A 27,910-nucleotide genomic window follows, 5' to 3' on the forward strand; every position below is an offset into this window, starting at 1 on the left:
TTTTGATTTGTGAGTTCTACTACTATCATCCCGCCTATAGTAATGTAGGCAAAGACACTGAGGACACGTTCGGTGTTCATTAAATGACCACAAATGTGGTCAAATTACGGCAAAAAAGCAGGTTTGTTGTTCCGTAGATGAATCTGCATGGCGCTCGATTTCCACTCGGGCACGCACTGTTACGTTTGACTTTCGGAAGAGATGAATCATCCTGCCCACTTGATATTGGAAAACTCGTCCGCTACAGTGCACAAGAATTGGTGTGGAGATTACCAAAGTGTCCCTCAAATTTTCGGGTTTCCCCCCACTAACACATGCGTGTGCATTTTTGAGTTTTGCATTTGGGGATACTTTCTCTCACCACATTGCACTCCTTGGAAGTTGTTGAAGACCCGGTGGCGAAGATCCACATATTTCCGGCGCTTCCAAACCGTCAACGCGTTCAAAAGTTGATCGGTATCGTTGTGTCTAATGTATACCCCTTCCAACGTTTGTCAAATCTATTTTCTTGGTCCTAAATGAGTTTTGTGTGCGGTTTTAGATCTAGTTGCTAACAGAATGAGGTGAAAAGACTAACGCCAATATATTACAGACGGTGGTTGCTAGAACCATAGTTTGAAGAGTGATTGCGTATAGGAAGTTGGATGTTGGGCAGGTAACGTGTGTTTATGCGGCGATGTGCCGCGAAGAGTGCCAAAGTTTTGGAGGGTAATTCGAATGTTTCATTTCCGGTTTACCGCTTAAATCGACGAGAGGGGTACAAGAGGGAATTACGAAGAAGTGATAGAGACATATTCTTCAGACGCCATGGACTTTTCTTGCGTGTTGTTAACCAAATATAAATCACCAAATGCCCACAACTATTTCCTGCTTGGTGGGATCGGCCTGTTTTAATTAAGTAAACATTCATTAGTTACTTTTTCTAAATAGAAGAAGCGAATGAGTTTTGAAGTTGGATCTTTGCTATAAGGACGTTGTAGTCGGATATTTGTTTCATCTTTTACATCTTGTATGTCGTATCATTGAATGGAAGTGGCATTTTATTTAAGAAAAATATAAATGTTATTTGAATCATTTATAACTGGAGTACAAAATCATAGTAACTTTTTAATTTTTCGCAATTAATCGGCAATGATCAAAATTGAAACTAATATGAAAAATATATCAAGGTAACATCAAAACGTATAATATGATGTTATTCTATTTTGTGTGCCAATTAAAACAACTTTGATTTATCAAAAATTACATTATTTTGTGCAAACATCATATTTGATTTTGTCGCATCAGCTTCTATTGTGACTATTATGGGATGATTACGAAAAATTGAAAAATTCTTATAATTCTATATTACAGTTTCATAATATAAACTTGATCAAAAATCAAAGAAAATTGTGATTTAATAACAATCACCATTAAAAAAAGTTTGTTTGCATGTTGGGCATTAGAGCATCCGCAATGGTTAATAGGCCAGCCATAGGCCAGCCATTCTCTCCTCTGCCACGTCAGCAACACTAAAAAAACCACCTGCCACGTCAGATTTAGGCCAGCCATAGGCCAGCCGCAATAAAAACAATTCAAAATATACTACATTTACGGAATTAAAATTACGATTAAAATACGGAATTAAATTTAGACACGTGTACGGGAAAATTCATTAATTGCATTTTAAAAAGTTACATAGATAAAAAAAAAAGTACATGCATAATAATAAAAAAAAAAACTATCGTCGTGCAGTCCTCCGTGCCCACAACTCTTCAATTATATCCTTTTGGAGTTGAATATGAGCATCCACTTGGCGCATGCTGGCAAATTCCTTGAGTCGGCCGGCTTCATCGAGGGGTACCCCCTGTCGTACACTAGGGGTGGCCGTTCCGTGGCTTGGACCGGCTTCATCGTCACTGACCCAACTAGTCAGTTGTACGTCTTCGTCTTCGACGATCATGTTGTGCAGGATAATGCAGGCGTACATTATCTCGGAAACGCATCCGACATCCCACAAACGCGTTGGGCCCTTGATTGCCGCCCATCGAGACTGGAGCACACCAAATGCGCGCTCCACGTCCTTGCGCGCCGACTCCTGTCGTTGCGCAAAGTAGGCCTTCTTTTCATCACTTGTTTGTCGGATCGTCTTGACAAAGACCGGCCACCGAGGGTATATCCCTTCCGCCAAGTAGTAGCCCATATCATGCCGGTTGCCGTTGGCCACGAATGAGACGGCTGGACCGACGCCCTGGCACTTCTCGTTGAAGAGGGGAGACGAGTTCAGGACGTTGAGGTCGTTGTTCGACCCGGCTACCCCAAAATACGCATGCCAGATCCACAGCCGGTAATCAGCTACGGCCTCGAGGATTATCGTGGGGTTCTTTGACTTGTAGCCGGTCGTGTAGGCCCCCTTCCAGGCAGTCGGACAGTTCTTCCACTCCCAATGCATACAGTCTATGCTGCCTAACATCCCGGGGAACCCATGCTTCTCCCCGTGCATCTGCATCAAATTCTGACAATCTTCGGGAGTAGGGCTTCGAAGGTACTGCTCACCGAAAATGCTGATCACGCCCCCACAGAACTCCTTCAGACATTTCAGGGCTGACGACTCACCGATGTGGAGGTACTCATCCCACATGTCTGCCGCGCCTCCGTAGGCCAACTGCCTGATTGCCGCCGTGCACTTTTGGATAGGGGTGTGGCCGGGTCTGCCAGCCGCATCGTGCCTGAAGCGGAAACACATATATTGACGCTCCAATGCCCTAACGATGCGCATAAACAACTCCCTGCGCATTCTGAAACGCCGCCGGAACATGTTGGCGGGAAACCGCGGGTACTCTGCAAAGTAGTCCTCGTACAGCCGCTGATGTGCAGCTACGTGATCCCGATCAATCACTGCTCGGTGGTGGACAACTGGTGGAGGAGGGCGAGGTATCGCCTGCTGTTCCACCATACGCATGTACCGCTCCATCCCGCGGTTCATGTAGGCCTCCATAGCCTCGTTCATCCTCCGTTCGTACTCCTCAGGATCCCCACCACTACCGCTACCGCTACCACCCGCGTGATCCATCGCTCGATGATGCTCTTGAACAGAAAGTTAGAGAGAGAGAAAACTCGTTAAAACAAGTGGTGCAAATGAAAATGAAACGAAAATCGCGTTTATATATGATTTAAAAAAAAAAAAAATCGGAAAACACCGTTGGCCGATCGCTAGCCGATCGGGCCTCTGCAATGGCGGCTAGCCGATCGGCCAGCGGATCGGCTAGCGACGAGCGATCGGCCAGCCCACGCCGATGCGCTCGCCGATTGCAATGGTTCGGCTAGCCGATCGGCTAGCACGACGAATCGGCTAGCCGGTCGCTAGCCGACCATTGCGGATGCTCTTAAAGCTGGTGTTATTAGATGAAGGCCCAATTTAATTAATATGGTAGTCCGTAACGCAGATAGTCTGAACTCCTTCATTTGTTTTTAGGCCCAAAAACAAAACTAGTAAAGATTGTTAAGCAAAAGTTGCAAAATGAATTAAAATACAAGCTCATTAATTACAAAATACGATGGAATTCTCAAATTATTAGGTCATTATGAAAAATTAAAAATTGACATAGGTAGTAATCTCATAATTGAAATAGAAATAAAGCGCTAATAATAATTATAATGTACTGTATACTATAAATCATGCAATACTACATTAGTTGAGTTTCACTAAATATGGAATAGTAATTAGTACGGTATAAATTATCTGGACAAATTATTCAGTGACTAAAAAAGGAATATATTAATAATCTCTTTATATTTCTCTGTGAATTATATTAAAATCAAATTGAATGATTATTCCCAAAGGAAAATCGCCGACTAGTGATTAAAACAAGAAAATATACCAATAATTTGCATGAATTAATGTGCAAAGACCCCAAACATAAAATCTAATATCATAAAAAATGGATTTTTGTATCTCAATGTATAAAGCATTTTTCGACTATTTAATCTCTTCTGCGCCTATTACACACACGTCACTAATTTTTTTATGCGATAGTCTTGAGATTTAGAGTATTGGCATATATTTAAATAAGGTTTATTCTTCTTTAAATGATTAAATTATTAAGTTTTCTAATTTTTTACTTAATTATGATTATATATGATATTGATATGACTTAGATAACTTACTTACATAGCACTAGTGCTATTTTTTTTACATGGTACTATTATTTGTCAACCAATACAATGCTGATTTATGAAACTAAATAAGAGGGAACATCTTTTTTGGTCCACGAACTTTGCCAAAGTATCATTTTAGGTCCGTGAACTTTGAAAATATCATTTGAGGTCCATCAACTATTGGTTAATATCATTTGAAGTACTTTTTTACTATTTCCAAGTTTTTCTGGACGAAAATACCCCCAATAGTCAATACCTTAAAGGGTATATCTTTTTAATAAACTTATCATATACTCATATTTTTTATAAATATCTTTACAATATATTTTTGATGAATTTTCTAGATATAATTTGACCTTCAATATTATCACTTAATTTTGTGACATGCAAGTAAAATTGCTTATTCAATTTTTTATATTAAAGAATTATAAAATTGAATAAAGAACTTTTTTTAATAATAAAAAATTGAATAAGAATCTTTTCTTATTGTCACAAAATTAAGTGATAATATTGAAGGTCAAATTATATTTAGAAAATTCATCAAAAATATATAATAAAGATATTTATAAAAAATATGAGTATATGATAATTTTATTAAAAATACCCTCAATAGTCAATACCTTAAAAGGTATATATTTTTAATAAACTTATTATATACTCATATTTTTATATAAATATCTTTATAATATATTTTTTACGAATTTTCTAAATATAATTTGACCTTCAATATTATCACTTAATTTTGTGACATGCAAGTAAAATTGCTTCTTCAATTTTTTATATTAAAGAATATTAAAATTGAATAAAGAATTTTTCTTTAATAATAAAAAATTGAATAAGAATCTTTTCTTGCATATCACAAAATTAAGTGATAATATTGAAGGTCAAATTATATTTAGAAAATTCATTAAAAATATATAGTAAAGATTTTTATAAAGAATATGAGTATATGATAAGTTTATTAAAATATATACCCTTAAGATATTGAGGGTATTTTCGTCCAAAAAACTTGAAAATAGTAAAAAAGTACTTCAAATGATATTAACCCATAGTTGATGGACCTTAAATGGTATTTTCAAAGTTCACGGACCTAAAATGATACTTTGACAAAGTTCGTGGACCATAAAAGATGTTCCCTCGTTAAATAATTGTATTTGTTGTACTTTCCCTCCATCCAGTTTCTCCCTCTCACCACATTCTTTCTTAATATAAATTCTAATGAAACAAAATGAAATTATTTAATTTTATATAATACAATGTCGCTTTGTTGTCAACAATGTGGCATTGTTTAATTAATGTCGAATTGTACCACGTAAATGAATTAGCAAGTCATGTCAATATCAAAAATTTGATTTGTTGCAAAATCAGAATAAATATAAAATTTGATAATTTACTGACATATTCGAAAGCTACTGTGCAAAACTAGAATTCGATGAAAGTTTTAGAGGCAAAATTACTCGTTAAATAATATGCATATATTTAAGTCGAAGTTGAGTGGTGTATTGTTATGTTCTTAGTCACTATAGTATATTAATATGAATATAATAATTGTGTGTAGTTAGGTCGATTTATGGAGGGGCCATGATATCTTGAATGCATCTAATGGGGCAGTTTTCTGCTTGGGAAAAAAAGAAAAAAAAATCGTGTGGGGATTATCCTGTCATTCACAAAAGACACATTCGACATCAATTTAGTACCAAAACATAAATAATAGTAGTAGCTTTAATGAATAATAATTCAATTTTAACTGTTTAATTTTAACGTATGGCCTGCTGCCAACGACCGACACTCTATCCTATATAATTCAATGGAAAGCTTTCTTTTATTTCATCTATGGATGTCTATATCTAAATAAATACTACTATATCAAAATAAAATAAAAAAAGTAATCCGTAGTATTAAATGTATTTGATTTTACACTCGACTCATCATTAATTTTGTAGGTATACGGATTGAATCGAATCAATTAACCAACATCACCAAGCTGAAAGTATTAATTGTTTCTGGGTTTTCAAAAAATAAAATTAATATATAGCATATAATGTCTGTCTGTGTGTGGAGTTTCAAAAAATAAAATTAATATATTATACTAATATACTATAGTAGAAGGCACAACTGTGATGATAGATACATATTTTATTTTGTTTTTAGTTTATAAAATAGCATCGTTGCCATAAATATATTGCTGACAACGACTATACTGTATTTATCCTAGTATGTGTACAATAAATATGAACTTCGAACATATCAATTTACTGATTCTAATAAATACATAGACCATCACATATCTATATTCTTGTGATCAACTTCATTTCTATATAATTTCATGTATAATATAGTCAACATAGAAATTAGTTTTGACATGATGATAATACATTATGCAAATTTTAATAGAAATAAAAATTAATAGTAATGTTTGAACATGGTGCTATATGGGTTAGGTACTAGGTTAAACTAAGTGAATGAACATGGTTAGAAATTAGAAAGTTGGCACATGTTTTGTGGATGATTTCAACTATTAATGATGATTAGTCAAAATAGAGCAAAATCTCTGCATATGCAATTTGTGGTGTTAGTTAAAATAGTCCTAATTAATCTAATGATAGTTAGGATTATTTTCTCTATCTATGTAACCGCAGATTATGGAAGAATTGTAGCCATGAAAAGTCTTTGGGCAATCATGGTAAACACATGTTCAATTTGTTAATGTAATCATTTTGTAACGTGTGATTAATGTGTTTTGACATGTTTAGATGGAAAGTTTAATCAAATTCTTCAAACGTACAAATGTTTATCAGAATTTAAGGTATTGCACAATATGTGCATAATTGTAGTTTGATTTCCCAATACAACAGTACTGCAAAATTAAAAAAAAAAAGAAGCAATATACTAATGGACCAACCAAAAAAAATAGTACTCCTATAATTTTTTGTCGATTCAGGTTTCTATCACAAACTTTAGAGTTTAGATGTGTTGAAAAAATACACCAATTTTTAACATATACTTCCATTTGTGCATTTTTTACAGCATTATAAGTTTGTACTATTAACTACGTCGTAAACCTAAATTGATAAAAAATTAATGTACTTTTTGGCCATTTTTTAATAGAAAAGTCAGAAGTAATCAATATACTAACTAAACTTTCATACTCATATTATAAACATCGGTACAATCCGAATTTATGTTATCTAAGTCTAGGGCTTGGCAAATTCTGTGTTAACAGGTCGATCTGATAATAACGGTTAAATCCCAATATGTGTTGTTATGAAAATTATGAACTCGAACATAAACCCAATTTGTAACATTCAAATCTGAACACAACATGCATTTAGTTGTTAGCGACATGATCTGACTCGTGTAGACACGAAATGATAGCGACACGAATTCTGACATGACACGATAGCAACACAATAACCTAATCTAATAAAGTAATAAAAATAAGAATTTTAAAATTTAAATAATCAAAATAAGAATATAAACGCAATCCAATACTAACACAATCCAAAACTATGGTGTCCTTACCGGGTCAATTCGATAAGAATATAAACGCAATAATGCTTGATATACTAGTTCATTAGTTTCACGCTATAGTATTTTTGTATCAGCACGAAAATTATCTATTAGTATGATCACAAAATTTCTAGAAGTCTATACTTAGTTATGTACGACGAGATTAACCGACTTAACAAGCAAAATATTAGAAAATGGTCTACTTATTTAAAGTCATCAATATAGTTTGTATGATTCATATAATCTAAAAACATTATGATTCAAGCCAAATAAAGTAACTGAAAATAGTAGTATTATAATTTTATGTTATTTGATACGAGTCCATACCTCATTCTGAGTGATTTTCACGTAGTAATCAATCAATATTATTATCTAAAACACTAAAATTTATCATGTCGTATAATTATTGCTTTGAACATAATATGATAAACAAAGAAAAAGCGAAAACATCAACTACTTAACACCCATACTTGTTTAAAAGAAACCAAATTAAACTAAATTAGGTTGGGCTAAATCATGATCAATTAATTAAAATTATATAAAATGTGATAAAGTTTAATTTCCTCATAATTATATTATAATGGTGACGCATCCAAATTGGTGAAATAAAATTAAATAGGATCTGATCACAAATCGACTTTATTTCAAAATTTTCGCAACTATATCTCTTTCTTAATTGTCCTTTTATGACAATTAAGAATTATGCATATAAGCTGAATCATAATCTTGTCTGTCAAATACCAATTAAGAACATCTGTAACGTTAAGAATTTGAGTCAGAGCAACTCGGATTTGGAGGGAAAAAAAAGTATTTGGCTAAGGTCCACAAAATTAAAGAGATATTGATTAGGGATGTTAATCCAATCTGAAATTTGTGGATCGAGACTCTTAATAGTATAATGAAGGAGTATAATTTTATCATAGTAAAAAACATATTATAATGATGATGGCCCATGAATTTACTCCTTCCAACCAACCATAATTCAGAAAAATTATCAAAACATGGAAAAATTAAATCAAAATCTGGACTGCTATTCTTCCTTGGTCGCCCATAAAAGATTTTGTACCTTGCATTTTGAGTACAATAATGCAACTTTGAATATATAGCCTACCACCGACGGTCCCAAACTCCCTACCCCATTAATTAATCCCCAGTTATTAAATCAAGATTTTAATAAACTACAACAAAGTGGGAAAATTTTGATAAAAGTATTAAATAATGGAAAGTGAAATTCCCTCCTAAAGTCTAATCATTAAAAGCTATTTATTCGTCTCTTTTTTTTCACTCTTAAAAGTTCCCACCTTTCTTAACACTCGTTTTAACTCAGTCAGCAAATTATATATAAGAGAGATTACGTGATGAGAGACGCGAGAAAGCTAAAGCTCGAAACTTGCTTTGTTTTATTAGTAGTACTAGTATGATTTTTACATTTTTAAAACTTTTTTTAGACTAAATATCACTAGATAATAAGAACTGGAGTATTTATTTACACTTTTTTTTATGATAGAAAACCATCACTTCCAGCTCCATTTGATTCGTTCATTTTTATTGTATTTTCTTAAATAAGTAGGCAAAGTATGATTCAAAAGGGAAATAAATGAATCAAAGTCATAATTCTCTCTCGTACATAAACATAAATAACCTTTATAATATTATTGCAACTTTCATGGACTAAAAATTTACTACTTTTTCGTCCAAAAAAAAAAAATAGATAGTTTTATCGTTTTAGCCTATTCCTATAAATTAGACCAAGTCTAAATATAAAAAAAAACGTTTTACCAAATTATACACTATTAATAATATATACCCCGCAATACACTAACATTACTTCTACTATATTTTCTCTCTCTTTATTATTTTTTCTCATCTCTATTATTTTACCAGTTGCATGTTAAAATCCATACTACCATTTGCAAATTTATCTATTTCTTGAGGACGGGTAATATTTTTTTTGGGATATTGGCACATATTATCATGGAACTTTCAAAAAGTTGGGTTTTTCTCACGAACTTTGAAATTGGCAAATAATATCACGAACTTTACCTTGAATTTGTTATTTTCCACCAATGAAAAATTAAGGCAAATAATTTTATTTTACGATTTTTTTTTTTGTAATTTCTTGACATTAACTTCGAGAGCTTCAAGTTTTTCAATTCTTGAAGATAGTTTTTCTTGAAACACATACTCCAAAATTGTTCTTCAATATATTAATATAGCCAGAATTTTTTTATTGTTGAAAAAATAATAAATTAAGGGTAAAGTTCGTGATATTATTTGTCAATTTTAAATTAGATGGGAAAAACTTAAATCTTTGAAAGTTTGATAATATTATATGCTAATATTCATTTTTTTTGTTCATCATTATTTATATAATTATACTACTGTACTCCATTCGTCCCCCATTAGGAGTAGCACTTTGACCGGATACGGGTTTTAAGAAATGTAAATAAAAGTTGGTTGAAAAAGTTAGTGGAATGTGGGACCCACTTTTTTATATTAGTTTTATAATGAAACGTGAGTGAAATGAGTTAATGGAATGTGAGATCTACTTACCAGGTAAAAGTGAAGTGCTACTCTTAATTGGGAACGGACCAAAATGGAAATTAGTTCGGGGACGGAGGGAGTATTATATATATATAGAGAGAGAGAGGGAGAGTGCGCGGTGTGTGTTTAGGAGAGAGATGGGAATGACAAAGCAGAGCAAGAGCAATGGCGAAGGCTGGGGAATGGGATTCCTCCTTGTTTTCTTCTCCGAAGAAGATGAAAATCAAGAATCCAGCAATAGAAAATCCACCAATCTCAATCAATTCTCCCCATCTCCCTCCTTCACCCGCTCAAATTCATCCCAAATCATCCACAAAGCCCAATCCACAATCTCCATCTGCCTCCTCCTCCTCTTCACCTCTCTCCTCCTCTTCACCCTCTCCACCCTCCCCTCCGCCACCTACCGCCGCCACCTCACCTCCCCTCAAATTCAATCCCCCTCCAATCTCTCCCATGCATTGCAGGGAATGGGCACTCTCTACCGCCGCGGCACCAGAGCAATGACCGACCTCGTCGTCGCTCACGCCGTCGAGTCGCTAACTCAGAACGAGCTGAGACTCTTCCTCCGCCTCTTCCACCGCTCCCCGCTCGCCTCAAAATCCGATCTTTTGATCATATTCCCCTCCAATTCCGCCGCCTACGACGCCGCCATCCTCGAAGAGAACGACTCGTTCCTCAACCTCCTCACTCGGTACCAATCCAGCAACGTTTCCCACTCATCACCGAGTTTCGACGTGGCCCAGTTCACGAAACTCACCAAGAGAGAGAAAGAAACCGGCGAGCCCATCTGGGGCCGGAAAAATCGCAGCAATTCCACCGGCGCCGCCGAGTCGACCCGCCTGAGTTACGGCTCGGTGGCGGGTTTCGACGCGGACGAGCTCGACCCGGAGAACTCGCTATCCGGGTTCCTGGATCATGTCCCGATGAGTTTACGGAGATGGGCCTGCTACCCGATGCTATTGGGCCGGGTCAGGAGGAATTTCAAGCACGTGATGTTAGTCGACGTGAGGGAATTTCTAGTACTCGGAGACCCACTCGGCCGAGTCAGGACTCAGGGGGCCGAGTCGGTCCTGGTCACCGCCGTGGGCAAACACGGGAAGAGAACTCACCCGGTCCGGGTCCACTCGGGCGTGTTGATGGGCGGGTCGAGAGGGATTCGGAGAGTATGCAGCAAGATGCTGACGGATATCGTTAGGGCTTCGATGCAGCAGCAGCACAAGAAGAAGAGAAACTCGGTGGCGGACGCGGCGCTTTTCAACCAACTCGTTCAAAACGACCACGTTTTGAAGGAAGTGAAGTTGATGGTGTCGACTGAGTCGATGCCCGAGTTGAGTTCACTCGGGTCAAAATCGGGTTTGCATAATTTGTTGAAGAGTAATAATCATGGGTTGATTAGGGTTGGAAATCCGAATTTGGATGTTAATTCCCTGGTAATGAAGCAATTATGCCCGTTTGCTGTAGATTCTACAGTTTATAGTGATTGTCGGTAGTGAATTTCTTTGTTTTATTTGATAGTAGAACTTGTGAATAATACAATACTACTCTAAACATATTTAAATATTTAGTTTTTTTGATGGGTTATTAATTTGAATCTTTAATTGGTTTTGATGCCAATGCTATTAATTCATTAATATTAATTTGTTTCTCTTTATGAAAAAGCTTATCCGTCACTAAATCACACACTTGGGTCTACATTTGGGTTATTTCACCAACTTAGAATTTAGTAGCAATAATTGTTAATTTATGCAATATAGTTTTGTACTGTATGATTTAAAATTTCAACGAAGATAAAAGTTTAAACTCAAGTAACATTAAGCAACACCATTCACACTTAATAAAAGCTACTCAATTCATTTCTTATATTCATCGTCATTCTCACTTAATAAAAACCATCACCAAATTTATAGTGCATTTTGACACCAGTCACCAATTTTATTCCTCAAACGTTGACTTCTTTAATAGCATACTTTAATTTGGATAACACAGAAAATCTAGTATCAATACAGAAATTAGAGCAAAATTTAATTAGGATAACACGAAAATCTAGTACTCTCAATTAAGCAATTACTAGAAAGCAATAGAAATTTCATATGACCACTTTCGAAGTCATAGTTTCAGTCAAGTAATTGATCTCCTCATATTCAAATCAAACCATTGAATACTCACATTCTTAAATTATTTTTGAATGTAACTTTCCACAAATTCAATAATTTAATCATTCAAGCAACTAAATCTACACATTTATCAACCATGTTATCTACGTGCCCACATTTTTGCTATAACGTGACAATAAAATAAAACATTCTCTTGTTTTAATTAACTTTAAAATTTACTTCACATTAAATGTAATTTTTTATACTATCTGTTAAATCAATTAAGGATTAAAATATCGAGAGGGCGGAAATATTACGAGTGCATTGGGATGTGATGGCGTGCAGAAACTTCTTCTGCATTTCTTCACTTTTAAATAAAGGCCAAAATATTTTTATAATGAACATTAGCCTTTTGCTTAGGATGTATGTTGCTTATTAACCTTTCCCTAATTTTGCTTTTAAATGAATTTCAATTCCTAAATTTCTTCTATAGAATGTCGGAGGCCTCAAATATAGAGTAATTTTGTAATTTGAATTCACAATTTTCGTATACTCTGGAAATAAGATGTTTAACAGTAATAATTGACTATCGACTTTAAGATTTCTTATCTCAATAATTTTTTTTATTAATTTTAACTCCTTCCTTTAATAATTTCACATAAATTCTGCTGATTAATTAATTAATCCCAAATGTGATATTAATTTATTCCAATGGTACATTAAAACCCAAAATGCAATAGACAATTATATCCAATGACCAATGATACTCTAAAATCAATCTCATTTTGGGTTTTTTTAGTAAAATATACTCCTCCGTCCCAGATAATTTGTCCCATTTTTCCATTTCGGTCCGTCTCATATAATTTGTTCATTTCACTTTTACCATTTTTAGTAGTGGACCCCATATTCCACTAACTCATTTCTACTCACATTTTATTAGTATAAAACTAATATATAAAAGCAGGACTCACATCTCACTAATTTTTTCAATTCACTTTTCATTACATTTCTTAAAACTCGTGTCCAATCAAAGTGAGACGAATTATCTAGAATGGAGGGAGGAATACTTATCTTTAGGTTTACACTAAAACAAATCTAAATCATATTTTAAAATTTTGTGAATAAAAAAAATAGTGGATAAAAAGTATTCTTTTATGTTTGAATTTAGTGTAAATGATGGAGTGAAATTACTATGACATTTATACAAAAGTAAATTTGAATTTCATATAATGGTCGGAGATATTCTTAGTTATTTTGTTTATAGGTTGATATGTTGATTGAGTTTAATTTCCACCTGGCCATGCTATGGTACATGACTTTTATAATGAGAAACAAATCACCCTAATACTATCATTAATTAATGCTATATCCAATGTATTGTTTGTATGTATTTCTAAATGACGCGTTGCATTTTTTTAGCAATAATTTCGGATCTTGAGTCCACAAAAATTTTATTCCTAATTCCGTTCAAGACTGGTAACCAAGCATCGTTTTTCGGATCTCCTATTTTGAAATTTACATGTAATTAACCAAACAAATAAAGTAAAGGATTATTTTTCATTGAATATAATAACTAATTCCAAGTACTATATGAGTTAGTATAGGGATGTACTAAGATGACAACCCTCTTTATTGTAACACCATGATGTCACGTGTAAAAATACGGAGGGATAAAATAGGAAATTTCTAATTTTACGTTACCAGATTGCAGTGTTATTCATTGAAAATTGCAGTCTTACCACAACAATATTGCAGTTTACCACGACTGCAATATCTAATACAACATACTGCAACCTGTGTTCTGTTCACGAAAATCCTAGGCATCCATAAATGAGATCTAACGGACTATATTGGTGGTATGGTATTATCCTATCTATGGTGGCACCATAGTGCACCCCAGTCTGTATATGTTTATACTATCTGTCCTGTCGTTTAATAATCGGTTTAAATGCCTATCTTGTCCAGAAAAATCAAAATTTGCTTGGTGTGTGGTTTGTATATATTGTACACATTATATTTTTCAGCGAAGGGAGGAAGTACAAAATAAATAAAACTTTATAGTACAAAATTATTTCTTGAGTAGTTTGATTTAAATTTTCTACTCCACAAATTAACACACGCAAAGTAACAATAGTCAACAGGAGTATATTTGTATCCAATAGAATGTCAGTTACTATATTTTTGGGAGCGACTGAATTATTTACACAGAAAATAAATAAAATAAAATGTGGAGTAATAAATAGTATAAGTTGAAAATGTGAAAGCGTGTGGTTTGGAAGGTTTTGGCATGATGGCATGATGATTGCACTTCCATCACAATCCACAAAAATCGCCACCGACAACATCAATGAATTACACTTGGCCTGCATATTATTTCCAGATTATATTCTTGATTTATTACAAATTAGAACATGGGAAATTTGACTGCATATATCTTCACACACTGTGGGGGACAACTTTTTCAAACTTGGAATCCAATTGTTTTTAAAGTGGATTTTATAGAAGAAGCTATTATGTCATTGGGTGGAAACAAGCATAAAAAAGTTTCCCATTATAAGCATTGACAAAAAAAAATGGAGAAAAAAACACACCCTAAGCACCTATCCCTCCTCCCTCTCATGTAGTAAAACACAAATACTTGTTCGTGCAAGCACATGTCACAATTTACACCCACAAAAAAATATGTCATATAATAATATTATGTGTTAAGAAAATATTCATCTCTAAAAATATGAATTTTGGTCGAATTCTAGATTCAAAAGCTACAGTACTATTTAAATGTACCTCTTTCAAAATTTTGCTTTAAACTATTCGTCCACGGTAGATACATACACCCATACCGTTTGAAATTTAATTAAAACCAAAATTTGTTATATTTAAGGCTAGTTTTAAAGTATAAACACAATCTAAAATCTAGATATATATATTATAATTTGGCTTAAAAAGATTTACATATCTGTGTGCATAGTCCATGAAAAAATGACGTGATAATAATTAATAATTAAATCGCATTTGATATCGACAAATACAGAAACAATATAATATAAATAAATGTATGATGGACCTACATCGATCATCCACATGAATTCAGTGCTGGTCAAGCTGCAAATACACACGTATATACACACACATGTACGCAAATTATTTGTGTCGTAAGAATCTTGCATATTTAATTCCTTATTATGTAAGATTGCATAATGACAAACCAATAATACATGGACGAACGTATCTCATTTCCCAAACCGTATATTGCATATTCTAGCAATGAATTTTCGAGATATGGAATCATTAATTTTTTATTTTTTTTATTGTATATAATTCGATTCACACTTCTTCACATGTAATGTAAAACATAATCTTATGCAAGTTATTGTGTTTTTCTAAATACTGATATTATATTAAGTACTAATGTTTTTTAGAGTAACAAATCAAATCGTGCTGATTTGTGCAATTCCATGCATCATGTGGAGAATAATTAGCACGACGTTTATATACATGAGAAATCAATTTATAAAGTATTAACCGAATAGAGTAAATAAGAAAACGAAATTCATTGTACTGCTCCCTCCATCCCAAGAAAGATGACACCTTCCTAGGATAGCACGAGACTTTTATGCAGCTTTAATTTTTTGTGTTAAGTGGAGAAAGTATAGTATTAATAAAAATAGAATAAAGTAAAAATAAAGATGTTTCCAGTTTTAATAACGAGTCATTTTAATTGGGACAAATCGAAAAGAAAAGTTGTTAGAGCACTCCCAATGGTCCGGCTAAAAACTCCCTTATTTCTCCCTAACTCCTGCCACATCAGCACCAAAATTTATCCCCAGTTTTTAGCCAACTTTTAGCCAACTGCTCCAATGGTTTCTCCCTTATTTCTCCCAAACTCAACATTTCATTTTTACATCATTACTAATTTAATTGTTTTATTTTTGTATATAATAAAGCTAGCTAATTTATAAGACAAGACAAATAATAGTAATAAAGTTCATTGTATTAAACACGAGTAAAAAATTACAACGACGAAAATTAAAAAAAAATAGGGGGGAAATTATTTATTTTAAATTAATTATTAAATTTTAAATTTATAGGGGGGGAAATTAAAAAAAAAAAAAACTATTTTTATCGCCGGATTATCGCCCACAGTGGTCGGCGATAATCCGGCGAATTTTCGGGAGTTGGCGTTAATTCGGTAGAATTAACGCCGAATTATCGCGGAATTCTCCCCAACGCCCGGCGATAATCCGGCGATTTTTTGCCGGATTTAACGCCGACCCATTGGGAGTGCTCTTATCTTCAGTGGGACGAGGCATGTATTGTAACTACTACCAACTTACCAATAAAAACAAACATACACGAAATTCTTTTATGCCTGAAATATTTATAATTTTGTTTTGATCTTTTATGTTTTTTTTTATTTGTTACTTACATTTCTATTTCACTGCCACCTATTATTCCATGCATCCATATGTATATGCAATCAATCATTGAAGAAATGATATTGTGAAATACTAACATATATAGTGCTTGGAGGAGATATTATTCCACACCATTGCCAACTATTTGAATTCATTGCTCATTTAATTAGACTGCACATGATCAATATATATCTAATTTTATTTTAACTCTTATCTCTTTCAATATTTATTATGGCTCTTCCAATTTCAAATCAAGACTAGACAATCATCGATTATTTGAGTGGGTCTAAGCTAATCCAGAAAGTGTTAGTCCACTTATAGAAATGGATACCAAAATCTTCTTTTAATTCTTCAAATTAAGAGTTTTCAAATTTTAATTTATTCATATTATTTTTAAAATATAAATTCAGCCGAATTAATTACCCAAGTTGAGAAATCGAAATTTTCCAATTGTATAAGTATAATTAAAATATTTAAATAAATTTCTAACTAAGTTATTCTGCATATATATATTGTCGATCTTGGTCAAGCACATTACCGATTAGTGATAACGACATATACAATTTATAAACAGAGAATAATTACGATGACGTCAATCTTAATCATATGAAATTATGATTAGTGTGGATATACTTACTTTCTTTATTTTAACTTAAAAAAATCACACATACACTATTAAATTGCGACAAAACAAAGACCACATCAGTTTCTATTGAAATTTTGCAAACAAACAAGTAATATTTGTGGACCATAACTAAAATATACGACCAAATAATGATGCTGATTGCTGGGGTTCCTCATTTTTGTCGTGATTTAAGGTTAATAATTGTCATGCTTAAATATATAAAATTAGAACAGATGATTGCATTTTGGCATGATATGAGAACTTATTCCGCAAGAAAATTAAAATGATACTCACTCTATTTCATTAGAAATAAAATATTTGGATTTCGGCACGAGATTTTATAATTTTATATAGGATTATTTGCGAGTTAATGAGAAGAGAATAAAGTAAAAGAAATAAAAAAAAAACTTGATTTTTAATGGAACCAATGGAGTATAAATGAATGAAAATAGTAATAAATCAGAATTAAAAAAAATTAAATTGAACTAAATTAGTACAATTTAATTTTGTTATTAGTTATGTTATTTTATAGCAATAAAGAGGAAATGATGTGATAATTTTATAAAATTTTCACATTATTTCGAACTTAGATTCAAAATAATAATACAATATTCAATAAAAGTATCAATTTGTTTAAATATATAGATATTTAATTTAAAATTTTAATGTTTTCATAGATTATCGTAGAATACTAGTACTCCGTATGTGATTTATTTTATAATAATTCGACTTAATAAACAAATTCTTAATGCTCGAAAATTTTTAATTATGTATGTGCAATTTACCTATGTTTATCACTGCCCAATCTATAATATCCAAAACAAATTACCGACCTTGCCATATAAAATTAGATCAGATAATTGCACTTTGGCATGATATGAGACAACTTATTCTGCAAGAAAATTAAAATGATAAAAAAGGCTAGCAAAAAAGAACGAACCCACTTTAAGTTTTAATAAGATTCTGCTACAAAAGAAATATAAGTGCCAAAATATATATCTAATGATCAAAACCAATATCTCTCACTCGAATTCATAAAAAGGGAGAGTTCATAACATCAAATACAATATTTCATATAACTTCATCTACATTCCTTAAGCATGTACAAAATGAAATACATATACACCCTTCTAACTCAAAAAAAATATATGATTAAAAGGATGAAGGGGATGAAGAACTCTGACCACATACCAACCAAAATCAAAGAATTGAAATCTGCCTCCGATTTTTCAGGCTACAAACGGAGTCATGACATGTATATTGAAGACGAAACTGGAAAAAAAAGATATCACTCTTCAGCGCAGACACTCTACATACCCAACCAAACCCAAATACGAAAAGACTCTTGATGAATTTGTAAGGCAGAACACGAAAAATATAGATGGTGTGTCCAGATTCAGACATCATGACAGGAGTAGAGAGAGACAAACCAAAAGATTGGAAGCAGAGCAAGAATCCATTTCTTGAATGTGAGACCGGTTCTTTCCATCTATCTTTTCTAGAAGAGATCAACTTTCTTTTTGTTCATGTCCTGCTTCCACTTGGGCAGCTTGTAGAAAGCATCTTTCGCCATTCCCATTACTGACACAAATTCCTCATCCGAAAGATAAGCCTGAAAATCATGGTTTGGAAGAAAGAATCAGCGCCTGTGGATATGAGGTATAAATGTCTGTTCAAGAACAAACCTCTCTTCGTTTAAAATCAATCCCCGTCACGGGATTTTTGGATTTGGCCTTCAATTGGTCATAGCTGAATGTACTCTGGCCACTTTCAGAGCCATTCTCTTCCTGCGTAGACTCTGGCTTTGATCCCAAGTCCTCCCCATTGGTTTCTGGTTCGGTCGCAACTGTCTCGTTTTCCTTGACTTGCACGTCCTCTTTTGATTCTTCAGTCTCATTAGGATCTTCACTCTTCCCTGGAGCAGAAAGTAAATTTTCTAAGCATTAGCTATACAACTTTAGCTTGACTGGGAAAGAGAGCATGTTGCACGAAAGGACATCTACGATACCAGAAGGGCGAGCTTCTCGTGGTGGACTTCTACTTGGTCTACTTGGTCGGGAAGGAGAGACGTCTGTTGGGCCTTTCTTTTCAGCAGTCAGAACATTTGATAGAGCAGCCACAGCAGCTGCTCTCTGTGAGGCCGCACTTTTCCCCCCTGAACGAGGGGCAGAAGTAGCCTTTGGAGATGAAGTTGAAGTAAAGGCAGAGTTCAAAGCAGCTAGAGCAGAAGCTCTTTGAGTCGGTCCCCCATTATTAGGACTATTGGACCTCTCCTGTTTAGCAGATAAACTGAACCAAGTCAATTTGTAGTTCAATCAAAATCCTGTTAATCCACCAATAAAGTAACAATAGCTAGCATGCATAGAAATAGATATACTCCATTAAACAAGCAAATTTTTATAGGGTTGAAATCAGCATTCATGCACATAACAGTACATTATTCGGGATTACCTCCGCAGCATGACCACCACCCCCAAAGAGTAGCATGATCTTCTTTTGGAATGAATTTCCATGTGCCTGTTTTCAAAGAGAAAGAAAGCTTAGTTAAAACCATCACAATCTAGTCAGCCACTCATTGTAACAGAAATGCACATATGCCAACTCCAATGATCATGTCTCAAAATTGGTTTGCAAAAAAATAAAGAACGCAGGATATCATGTAACACTCCAGAGATGAATATCTATGTCATACACTAGCTTTAGCAGGGTCCCACGAAAAATAGGAGGTGAAGAAGCTTGGTTCATTTCCCTCTGTCACTTTGTATAATGGAACCTTTGGGGGCAACCCCTCCAAGGAAGCGGCCAGTTGAATATATTTCTGCATAAGCTTCACCGGTCAATGGAGCACAAACAGAATTACAATAGTAACTCAACAGTAAGGCATTCTACTACCTGGCCAATTTCAAAAGCATTTTGCTTCTCTTTAGAGTCAACTGATTGACCAACCCAGACAAACACTTCAGCATTTGTGTCAAGTATCAATATATCTTCAGTTAAAAGGTCATCTTGCGAGAAGTTGTATATTTCTTCCACCTAAATAATTATATGTCATGTTAGAATACATGCTTGTGGTGTATCAACAGCAAAAAACAAACTTCTGAACTAATTTACATCCAGTGTACCTCAAACTTCCCTGCGAGTACATGTGGCAGCATGTGCATCAAAGTGGAAAAAGGTTAGAACTAGCCATAAATCGTTAAGTACATGTGGCAGCATGTCACAAAGTAGTATCACTAACAAAATCGCTACCTTTATTGAAGGAGAATCCAAATAAGTGGGGATCCCTGACAACATCAGATGTAATCTTCTTGCTGGTGTAGCTTTGTTTTCCTCCAAGAGGAAACCAAAAGGATGAGCTTTCAGTTCCTTCTTTGGTGAGTTTAATAGTTGATCCCGGCTGAGTTCATGAACATCATAGTTCATAATGTCAAATTGAAAGGCAGTCGACACTATATAATATACTAGTAAAGTATCCATAAGCAACTAGAAGTCTCAACTTTGAGATGCAACAGAAAAGGGATCTTTCAAAATTATAATGCCAAATAGTTGAGCCAAATTAACTTTAAGATGCACATATTAGTGTTCATTTGATTCTAATAGAGAGATGCTACGAGAAGCTAATTTCTAAGAAAATGTAATCACATCATGTAGAAATGCATAGTAAAAGAACAGTATGAACATCATTTATATTTCTGCCACATTGTCTCAGAAACCGAGCAGACATATGATACATTACAGATATGAAAAAAAATTTAATCAAGATACTGAGATCTTGAAGTTTACTGTGCAAAAGTGCTAACCTTCAGAAATTCAGCAATTTTGGCTGCCCATTGCTGCTGTTCAAAGGTGCATTGATTACCTTGCCAGCAGAAAATTGAAGATCCAGATTGCAGCAGAAAACATTCATTTGAGTTTAACGATGTTGCAGCCTAGGAAGATAAAAATTGATAAAAAGCTGAATCAGTACAGACAAGTGGGATAAACACACAGGACAGCTCATCAACTCTTCACAATTTTGACATGAAACTGAAGCCAGTGATTATCTGAACTCTGTTTACATAAGACCCTTAAGATAAGATATTAATTGCAGTTTTAACTTCTAACTTTCTCAAGTCCAGGAATCAGTATCCTATCTTTCTTCTTACCTAACACGTGCAAGAGGTTTAAGTTCATGTTAGCAGCATGGAAGCTCAGTTAAAGTGTCCAGAAACAAGAGCATGAACCAACTAATGATGTAGAATGATCTAAGATAAGCATAAGTGGACATGTTGAAGAATTTGTAGAGTAATGAATGATCCAAGTTTTAAGTACAGAGAAATCAGACAAAAATAAAATAAGGTCAAACAAGAAATCTCACAGCTTCAACTTGAGCAGCCTTGTTGTTATGCGGAGAAGTCCCAGATATGCGGATTAGAGCCACACCATCAGAAGTGTATGTTTCATCATTTAAGCCTTTGTCGGCTATATAATTCTTGTAACCCGAACTCACTCCACCCTAACAAAACAATTTGAGAATGTGGGGAGAATGATCAACATATTATGTTTTTCTTGCATTTACTATTAACTCGTCTTTCCTTCCATGTATTACTCACCTTTAAGACCACCATCGGCTGAAAGATTGCAACAAACTGGGGCGGCTCTTTCCCTTGATATATCATACCCTGTACAATGCATGTTTATACTTTATAGCTTATTTCCTGTATCTATTTGCTTAATATCACAAAGATGAGGTCTATCATTACCAGCACTGGCCTCCCTTTCAGTGAGTTATATACTGTGTTGGATAGTTTAGCAGCCATCTTTTGGTTCTCCTGAAATTTTGGTACCCACTTGTTAGCTCAGTTTTCTAAGCCAACGTATCAAACACTGACATAAGTCCTAAACTAATCCGTATCATAACATAGCTACCACAGTGAAATTTTCTTCCACCTCAAATTAATAAATTTATGTTTTTCGCATCTAAAATCATTTGCACTACTTTCACGCTATAATGGCAATTTATTATACCTCGATGCTGTCTTTTCCAATCCAACAACACAGGTAGTAGTCATCTTTTCTTTCATGAGAATGGTATGTGTACAGCACAATATAGCAATCTCCACTGTAAAATTTACCAATATCTTCACTAGGGACAGGAGTTTTGGCACTGCCATTGATGCACCAAACCTGAATGTACAATAAATTACACACATTTCCATGTTACAAACAAACAACTAAGCCAACCAGAGGAGCAACCATAAATATATAGCAGAAGTTAAACCTCTTTCTTTCCACCTCCTTCAAGCAAAGGAGGAATTTCCTCAGTTACAGGACCACTTTTACTAGCTCCCTTCATGACACCACCTTGCTGCTTCAGTAAAGCTACATAACATCAAAAGTTAAATAATTTGAAGGAATTTTGCAGCAACATGTCCCTGAACCTTCAGACTGGTATATACCTGCTACTTTTCCCCTTCCCTCCTCAGCAACGGGAGCAGCTGATCCTGATGGCCAGGAATCAAAGTTGGACTTGAATGAATGAGTTTCATGACCTTGAATTAGCCGAGTTAAATGGGTTGACTTTGGCCTATTTTGGCTGGCCACAAAATCCTGAAACGTCATTTGCATGAGTTTACAACTGCTAGTAGCAATACCAACATGTGAAGGTGAGATTTTGTTCCTCTACCTCTGCAGCTTGAATGGCGGCTTTCCTGTCATCAACTTGAGTAACCCGACCGACCCAAACAAATACATCAGAACCACAATCCAGCATATAGCATTTGTTATTTTCCAAAAGTGACTTGGAAAGTTCACCATCTACGCTCTTAACTTGACCATCAACAATACTGTCAAGGGGCAAATGAAAGACAGAAGTAATGAACCTTTACTTACAGGAGTTGATAATCATACACAAGAGTAAAATAAAATGTAGAAGTAATGACCCTTAAAACACTTTAAAGCTTGAAACGCATGAAAAGTGGGAAACCTGAGAAAAGTTTGATGGTTATGATTGCATTAGGTCTATGTGCCATGTGATGTGAACCTCCAATGTAAAAATTGATACTGATAAATTGTCAGTAAGAAAGTAGTTTTTTAAGCTCAACATCTATATACAACATGTCAACATTACGACCTCAAAAGAGAACCATGTGTTGAATGCATAAGTATATAGATTCCACACTGCCATTTAGTACAAATATTTGGATTTTCTCCTTCGCATCAGGTGTTGTGCATTACATAACTTTCCTCCTCCATAACCTTCTATCCATTCTCAAAAGTTAAATAACCAACCAGCTTTACACTTGTGTAATTTATATGCAGCCAACAATGCTTACTCAAATATGTAGAAAATAAAAACTCAAACCCAATTACCTAAAAAGCTTGGCAGGGGTCTTCTCTGGTATGACATCATCTTCAGTCGCAACCTTTTTACCAATTGGAGCAAACCCACCAAAGAGTACCCAGAATTCACCAGAAGATGTCTCAGCTTGCAATTTCCCATCATCTACGTTAAGACATTGGCATGCTTTTAGAAAATAACTGAAGGTAAAACCGCATAGAGATAACAGAGTTACACATAGATGAACAGGAAACAGAAAATGCTAGACACTATGAGTCTATGACTGCACTCACCAACAATTGCAACATCACATGTTCCCTCATGATACTTATCCTTTAAAAACTGAATTACTTCTAATGCCTTGGCCCTTTCTTGAATATTAGAGTTTGCACCATTGAATTGATATATCTTGTCCTTGGTATCAAGAATAAAAACATCATCGTGGTTTAGTGAGGACCGTGAAAACGGGACCTGCAATTGACCAAAAAACAAGTTGATTTTCTATATGAAAAATATGCTATGAGATACTTCAATATATTGATGCTCATGACATGGAAAATTAGTCATTTGCTATAATGTTGTGGTACTAGAATGCTCCAATCCTACCTCCTTCAGTCTAACAACTCTTTTTCCTCTACAAATGTATAACCGCGTTTTAAACTCTTCTTCTTCCGTTTTCCTAAATCCAGTGGCAACACCACCTTCTAGCGGTACGATGCATGGTTTAAAGTAAGACAAGAATTTGTCAGACTCATGTCCTTGTAGTTCTCTGTACTGCACAGCACGCCCACCAAGAACAGCATCAAGTTCAATAGTTTTGATAGCTGCAGTCCCAGCTTCATCCTAAGTCATTGCAAAAACTTGAGTTCCAATGCAGATAACAAGATGGTATACTATGAATACAAACGTGAACAAGATCAATACCTGGCTAGTGTCCTTTCCAAGCCAAAAGTGAATGTCATAAAGATAAGAACCTCCCTTCCCGGCACTAGTCTGCACAGAGAAGCATATGATATATGGTTAATCCAAAACATAGATTACTTCTTGCTTTACTTGATAAAAAAAAAATAGTGATTCCACAAGATTTAAGGAAGTTATCTTGTCAATAAGACTTAGGGAACAGACAAGCACACCTCAAGAATAATATATGAATCTCCGCAGCAGAATTTACCATAGTCAGACTTTGGCAAAGGAACTGGTTGAAAGTTCTCGATCCTCCAAATCTCAGTCCCTCTGTATGGTATTAAGTTTAACAAACAATACAAAAATCAAACTAAACGAACTGAAGTGTGAAATGGCTAATAAGTGGAATTTTTCAATTACAGATTTACATAATACATTCAAGCCGAACATGTTACTATAAATTACTGAGTACTAAACAATAAGGTCAGGCAATCAAGTCAGCTTCCATAATTAAGGATACACTCTCTGACCCGCTCCTTGAAACGCAGGCTCCAGAGCTTTTGCTGAGCTAGACATTGTATGATATCCTTCTGAATTTCAAAACAGGGGCCAATATCTTCAAGCCCTAATGATGAATGCAGTCACCAGAAAGAAAGAGATTAGGATGAATGCAAAACTGTGCTGTGTAAAAATCTAAGTTCTCCTATCATAGCTCTGCGATCATTCAAAAGATAAAGAAGAGTATAAAACGAATATTTACATAAAGCAAGCAATATGAAATCCACTATCCCTTTTAAGAACAAGAAAAGAGAAAAACAGCAGTCTGCTATGCTGTCTGCTATGCTGGTTTGAGTAATGATAAATGGAAGACCAGTTTTTCCAAACAATGGCACACAAGATCAGGAAGGAAGGAATTCTCCAGGATATAAACTGCCTATTCCTTGTAGCCCAGCTAATGACCATATTATATAATAGAAAATGGATTCCAGAAAAATAAAATTTCCAGAAACTGGCCAATCAGTACCACTCAAATCAATAATTTTTGGCCTCTGGAGGAGGTTGGATGGTCAAGACCTCTCATCTAGCAGTCAGTATCTAGTAGTATATTAAGTGGACTATAGCCATACATGTTCGGGTGCAAAAAGTATCAATGCATGATTTTATATCCATGCACTAAACATTTGACATAGGAGAGTTATGATAAATCTATGTGGAATTTATAGTACTATTTGATTTCTAGCATAGAATTCACTCAAAGCATGTTCACATATTACCACCTTAAAAACGCAGAAGGAAATGCCAAAATCCACACGGCAGGCACAAAATGGCTACATGTCATTCTGATTACAACAGTCATTCAACTTATGAGGCAGAAAGTCCACTTTAACCAGAGTGTAATCTGCATTTGCTATAGGCTGGTGTATCCTAATGTCCTGCTTCATTATGACATACATAATAATACTGCCCCTGGCTAAAACTTGCTTAAACACAGTCAATGTTGTTAAATGGCGGTCATGGCCCAATAGGCAATAACATGGCTGATTTTAAGAAAAACACCATCGCCATGGTGGATTATGGCAGTTTTTGGTGTGGCAGCCATGGGCCCCATGGCCTTTGTGGAGCTCATTTTCATTTTTTAGCCCATGAACCCATAACCCACCCCGTTTACCAAATAACATAACTCACTCTTTCTCTCTCTCTACCAAATAACATGACCCCACATACCCCTCTCTTAATTATAAAGAGAGTTTTAAGTTTAAAATCTCAAACCTATTGGTAAAAAAAAAATAACTCACTCTTTCTCGCTCTCTACCCTATCTCCAATCTCCTTGCGCTGCGCCCACCACCGGCCTGGCACCACCTCCTGCCCATGTCCAGCACTGCCGCCCAGCCGCCAGTAATTTAGACATGATACTTATATAATTGTTTATGACTATGCTTTAAATACTGTTCTAAGATTTGAGATATTATATTTTTTATTATTTTCTAAATATTTGCATTTTATATTTCATATTTCATATTTCACATATATATGAATAATATTTATTTAACGACCGCCTTATCCCACCATGCCGACCTGCCATATTCCCTGAGGTCGACCGCCCCATATCCCATTGACAACATTGAACACAGGCTCATAGACATGTATAGTTAGATAGAGTCAGAAGGGAAAACCAGGAAACTTAATCATTTTCAGGTGTCCCAATTCTCAACAATAAAATTGCAACATTTTAAAGTGGAATTTCTCTTTAGATCGAACAAAATAACCTACCCAAAGTAAAAGGCAACAATATCAGAGGTTTTCTACCTACAAGTCTACAACAATGCCAATCGTTGATCAACAGCATTGACAATTCACTGAAATTTCAATTTGACACAGAAAATCTCAAACTTCCAAATTCAAACGTAAGACCACTCTCCTATCACATTCCATCTTAAAATTGAGAGATCATAACAAATTATTTCAGTTTTCCAAATAATTGAATTTCAAGTAATATAACCAGCAACAGCTGGAAATCTTCAAAAGTAAATATTCTCATATCATATTTGTAATTAGAGTAACGAATAAACGATGAGCAAGAATTAGCAAAATCCATCCCACAAACATCCCTTAAACCTCAGATCAACACAAGCACAGAGCCAATCACATAGGAAAAGTTAACAAACAGTTGAATAAAGCATGCAGAAATGCAATAAAATGGATCTTAATTCAATCAGCAAAGCGCAAACCTTTGAGAGAGATCTTCAAATTCTATCACACTTCAGTTCAGTTCGTATTCACGAAATATTAGTAGCCGGAATTTTGAGAGAGAGAGAGAGATTGTATGAAAAAAGAGAGAGGTTTATAGAGATGAAGCAGAAGAGCTGGCAATTGGGAAAAAGTTGAGAAATAGAAAGACTCGGAGACATAGTTAGGAGAAATTTATTTTAAGATTAAAAAAAAGAACTCAATAATTCACTATTCTTTATAAATTTTAGAGTTATTAGCATCGGATAAATCACCTAACTTTCTGAAATAATACGTTTTTTTTTTCTTTTTTCCGGTTTCGAAATAATACGTTTTTTAATACTGTATAATATAAATAGATGCGGATTTCAGCTTAAATTATAGGATGTTGACGATTGAGTTACATTCAATTGATGATGTGGATGATTGAGTGACATTTTCATAACGCGAGCTTCAATTTATGGTGTTTAGACTCTTATTTATGATTTATCGCTTTGATTTTTAATTGATTGGGGCATAAATTGGTACTCATGTCATTAATTTAATAGTATCCCATAGACAAGTCTTAAATTGAATTTAATCCAACTGTTCACAAATTTTAATCTAAGTTCATGATATTATGCACTATCTTTGAAG

At 34.4% G+C, this 27,910-nt stretch overlaps 2 protein-coding genes across 4 annotated transcripts; one reads left to right on the top strand and one right to left on the bottom strand.

The window, feature by feature from the left end:
* Nucleotides 1–10,297: 10,297 nt before the first annotated feature.
* LOC125189527 (uncharacterized) lies at nt 10,298–11,772 on the top strand. Its single transcript, XM_048086799.2, has one exon. The coding sequence runs from the start codon at nt 10,329–10,331 to the stop codon at nt 11,679–11,681; it is 1,353 nt and encodes a 450-aa protein (XP_047942756.1). The 5' UTR covers nt 10,298–10,328; the 3' UTR covers nt 11,682–11,772.
* A 6,532-nt stretch (nt 11,773–18,304) lies between these two features.
* LOC125188828 (villin-3-like) lies at nt 18,305–27,435 on the bottom strand. 3 transcript variants are annotated; one of them, XR_007170783.2, is made up of 24 exons: nt 27,277–27,435; nt 25,067–25,171; nt 24,777–24,876; nt 24,568–24,636; nt 24,250–24,486; nt 23,937–24,114; nt 23,676–23,808; nt 22,990–23,149; nt 22,763–22,913; nt 22,585–22,685; nt 22,332–22,490; nt 22,067–22,135; nt 21,917–21,985; nt 21,682–21,819; nt 21,125–21,253; nt 20,574–20,721; nt 20,447–20,457; nt 20,217–20,357; nt 20,017–20,142; nt 19,776–19,841; nt 19,333–19,597; nt 19,010–19,239; nt 18,755–18,936; nt 18,305–18,596 (listed from the first exon to the last, which is right to left on the bottom strand). XR_007170783.2 is itself a non-coding variant. In XM_048085888.2 (23 exons), the coding sequence occupies exons 2-23, from the start codon at nt 25,120–25,122 to the stop codon at nt 18,823–18,825; spliced, it is 2,850 nt and encodes a 949-aa protein (XP_047941845.1). In that variant the 5' UTR covers nt 25,123–25,162; nt 27,277–27,435; the 3' UTR covers nt 18,305–18,822. The 3 variants fall into 3 exon arrangements, 2 of the variants coding, with proteins under 2 accessions (XP_047941845.1, XP_047941844.1); XM_048085888.2 differs by having other exon boundaries at nt 18,305–18,936; nt 25,067–25,162; XM_048085887.2 differs by having other exon boundaries at nt 18,305–18,936.
* Between the last annotated feature and the right edge of the window lie 475 nt (nt 27,436–27,910).

Source organism: Salvia hispanica, chromosome 5, assembly GCF_029641045.1.
Source record: "Salvia hispanica isolate PSC_SH4W2 chromosome 5, Shi_PSC_v1, whole genome shotgun sequence".
NCBI classification, from domain to species: Eukaryota; Viridiplantae; Streptophyta; class Magnoliopsida; order Lamiales; family Lamiaceae; genus Salvia; species Salvia hispanica.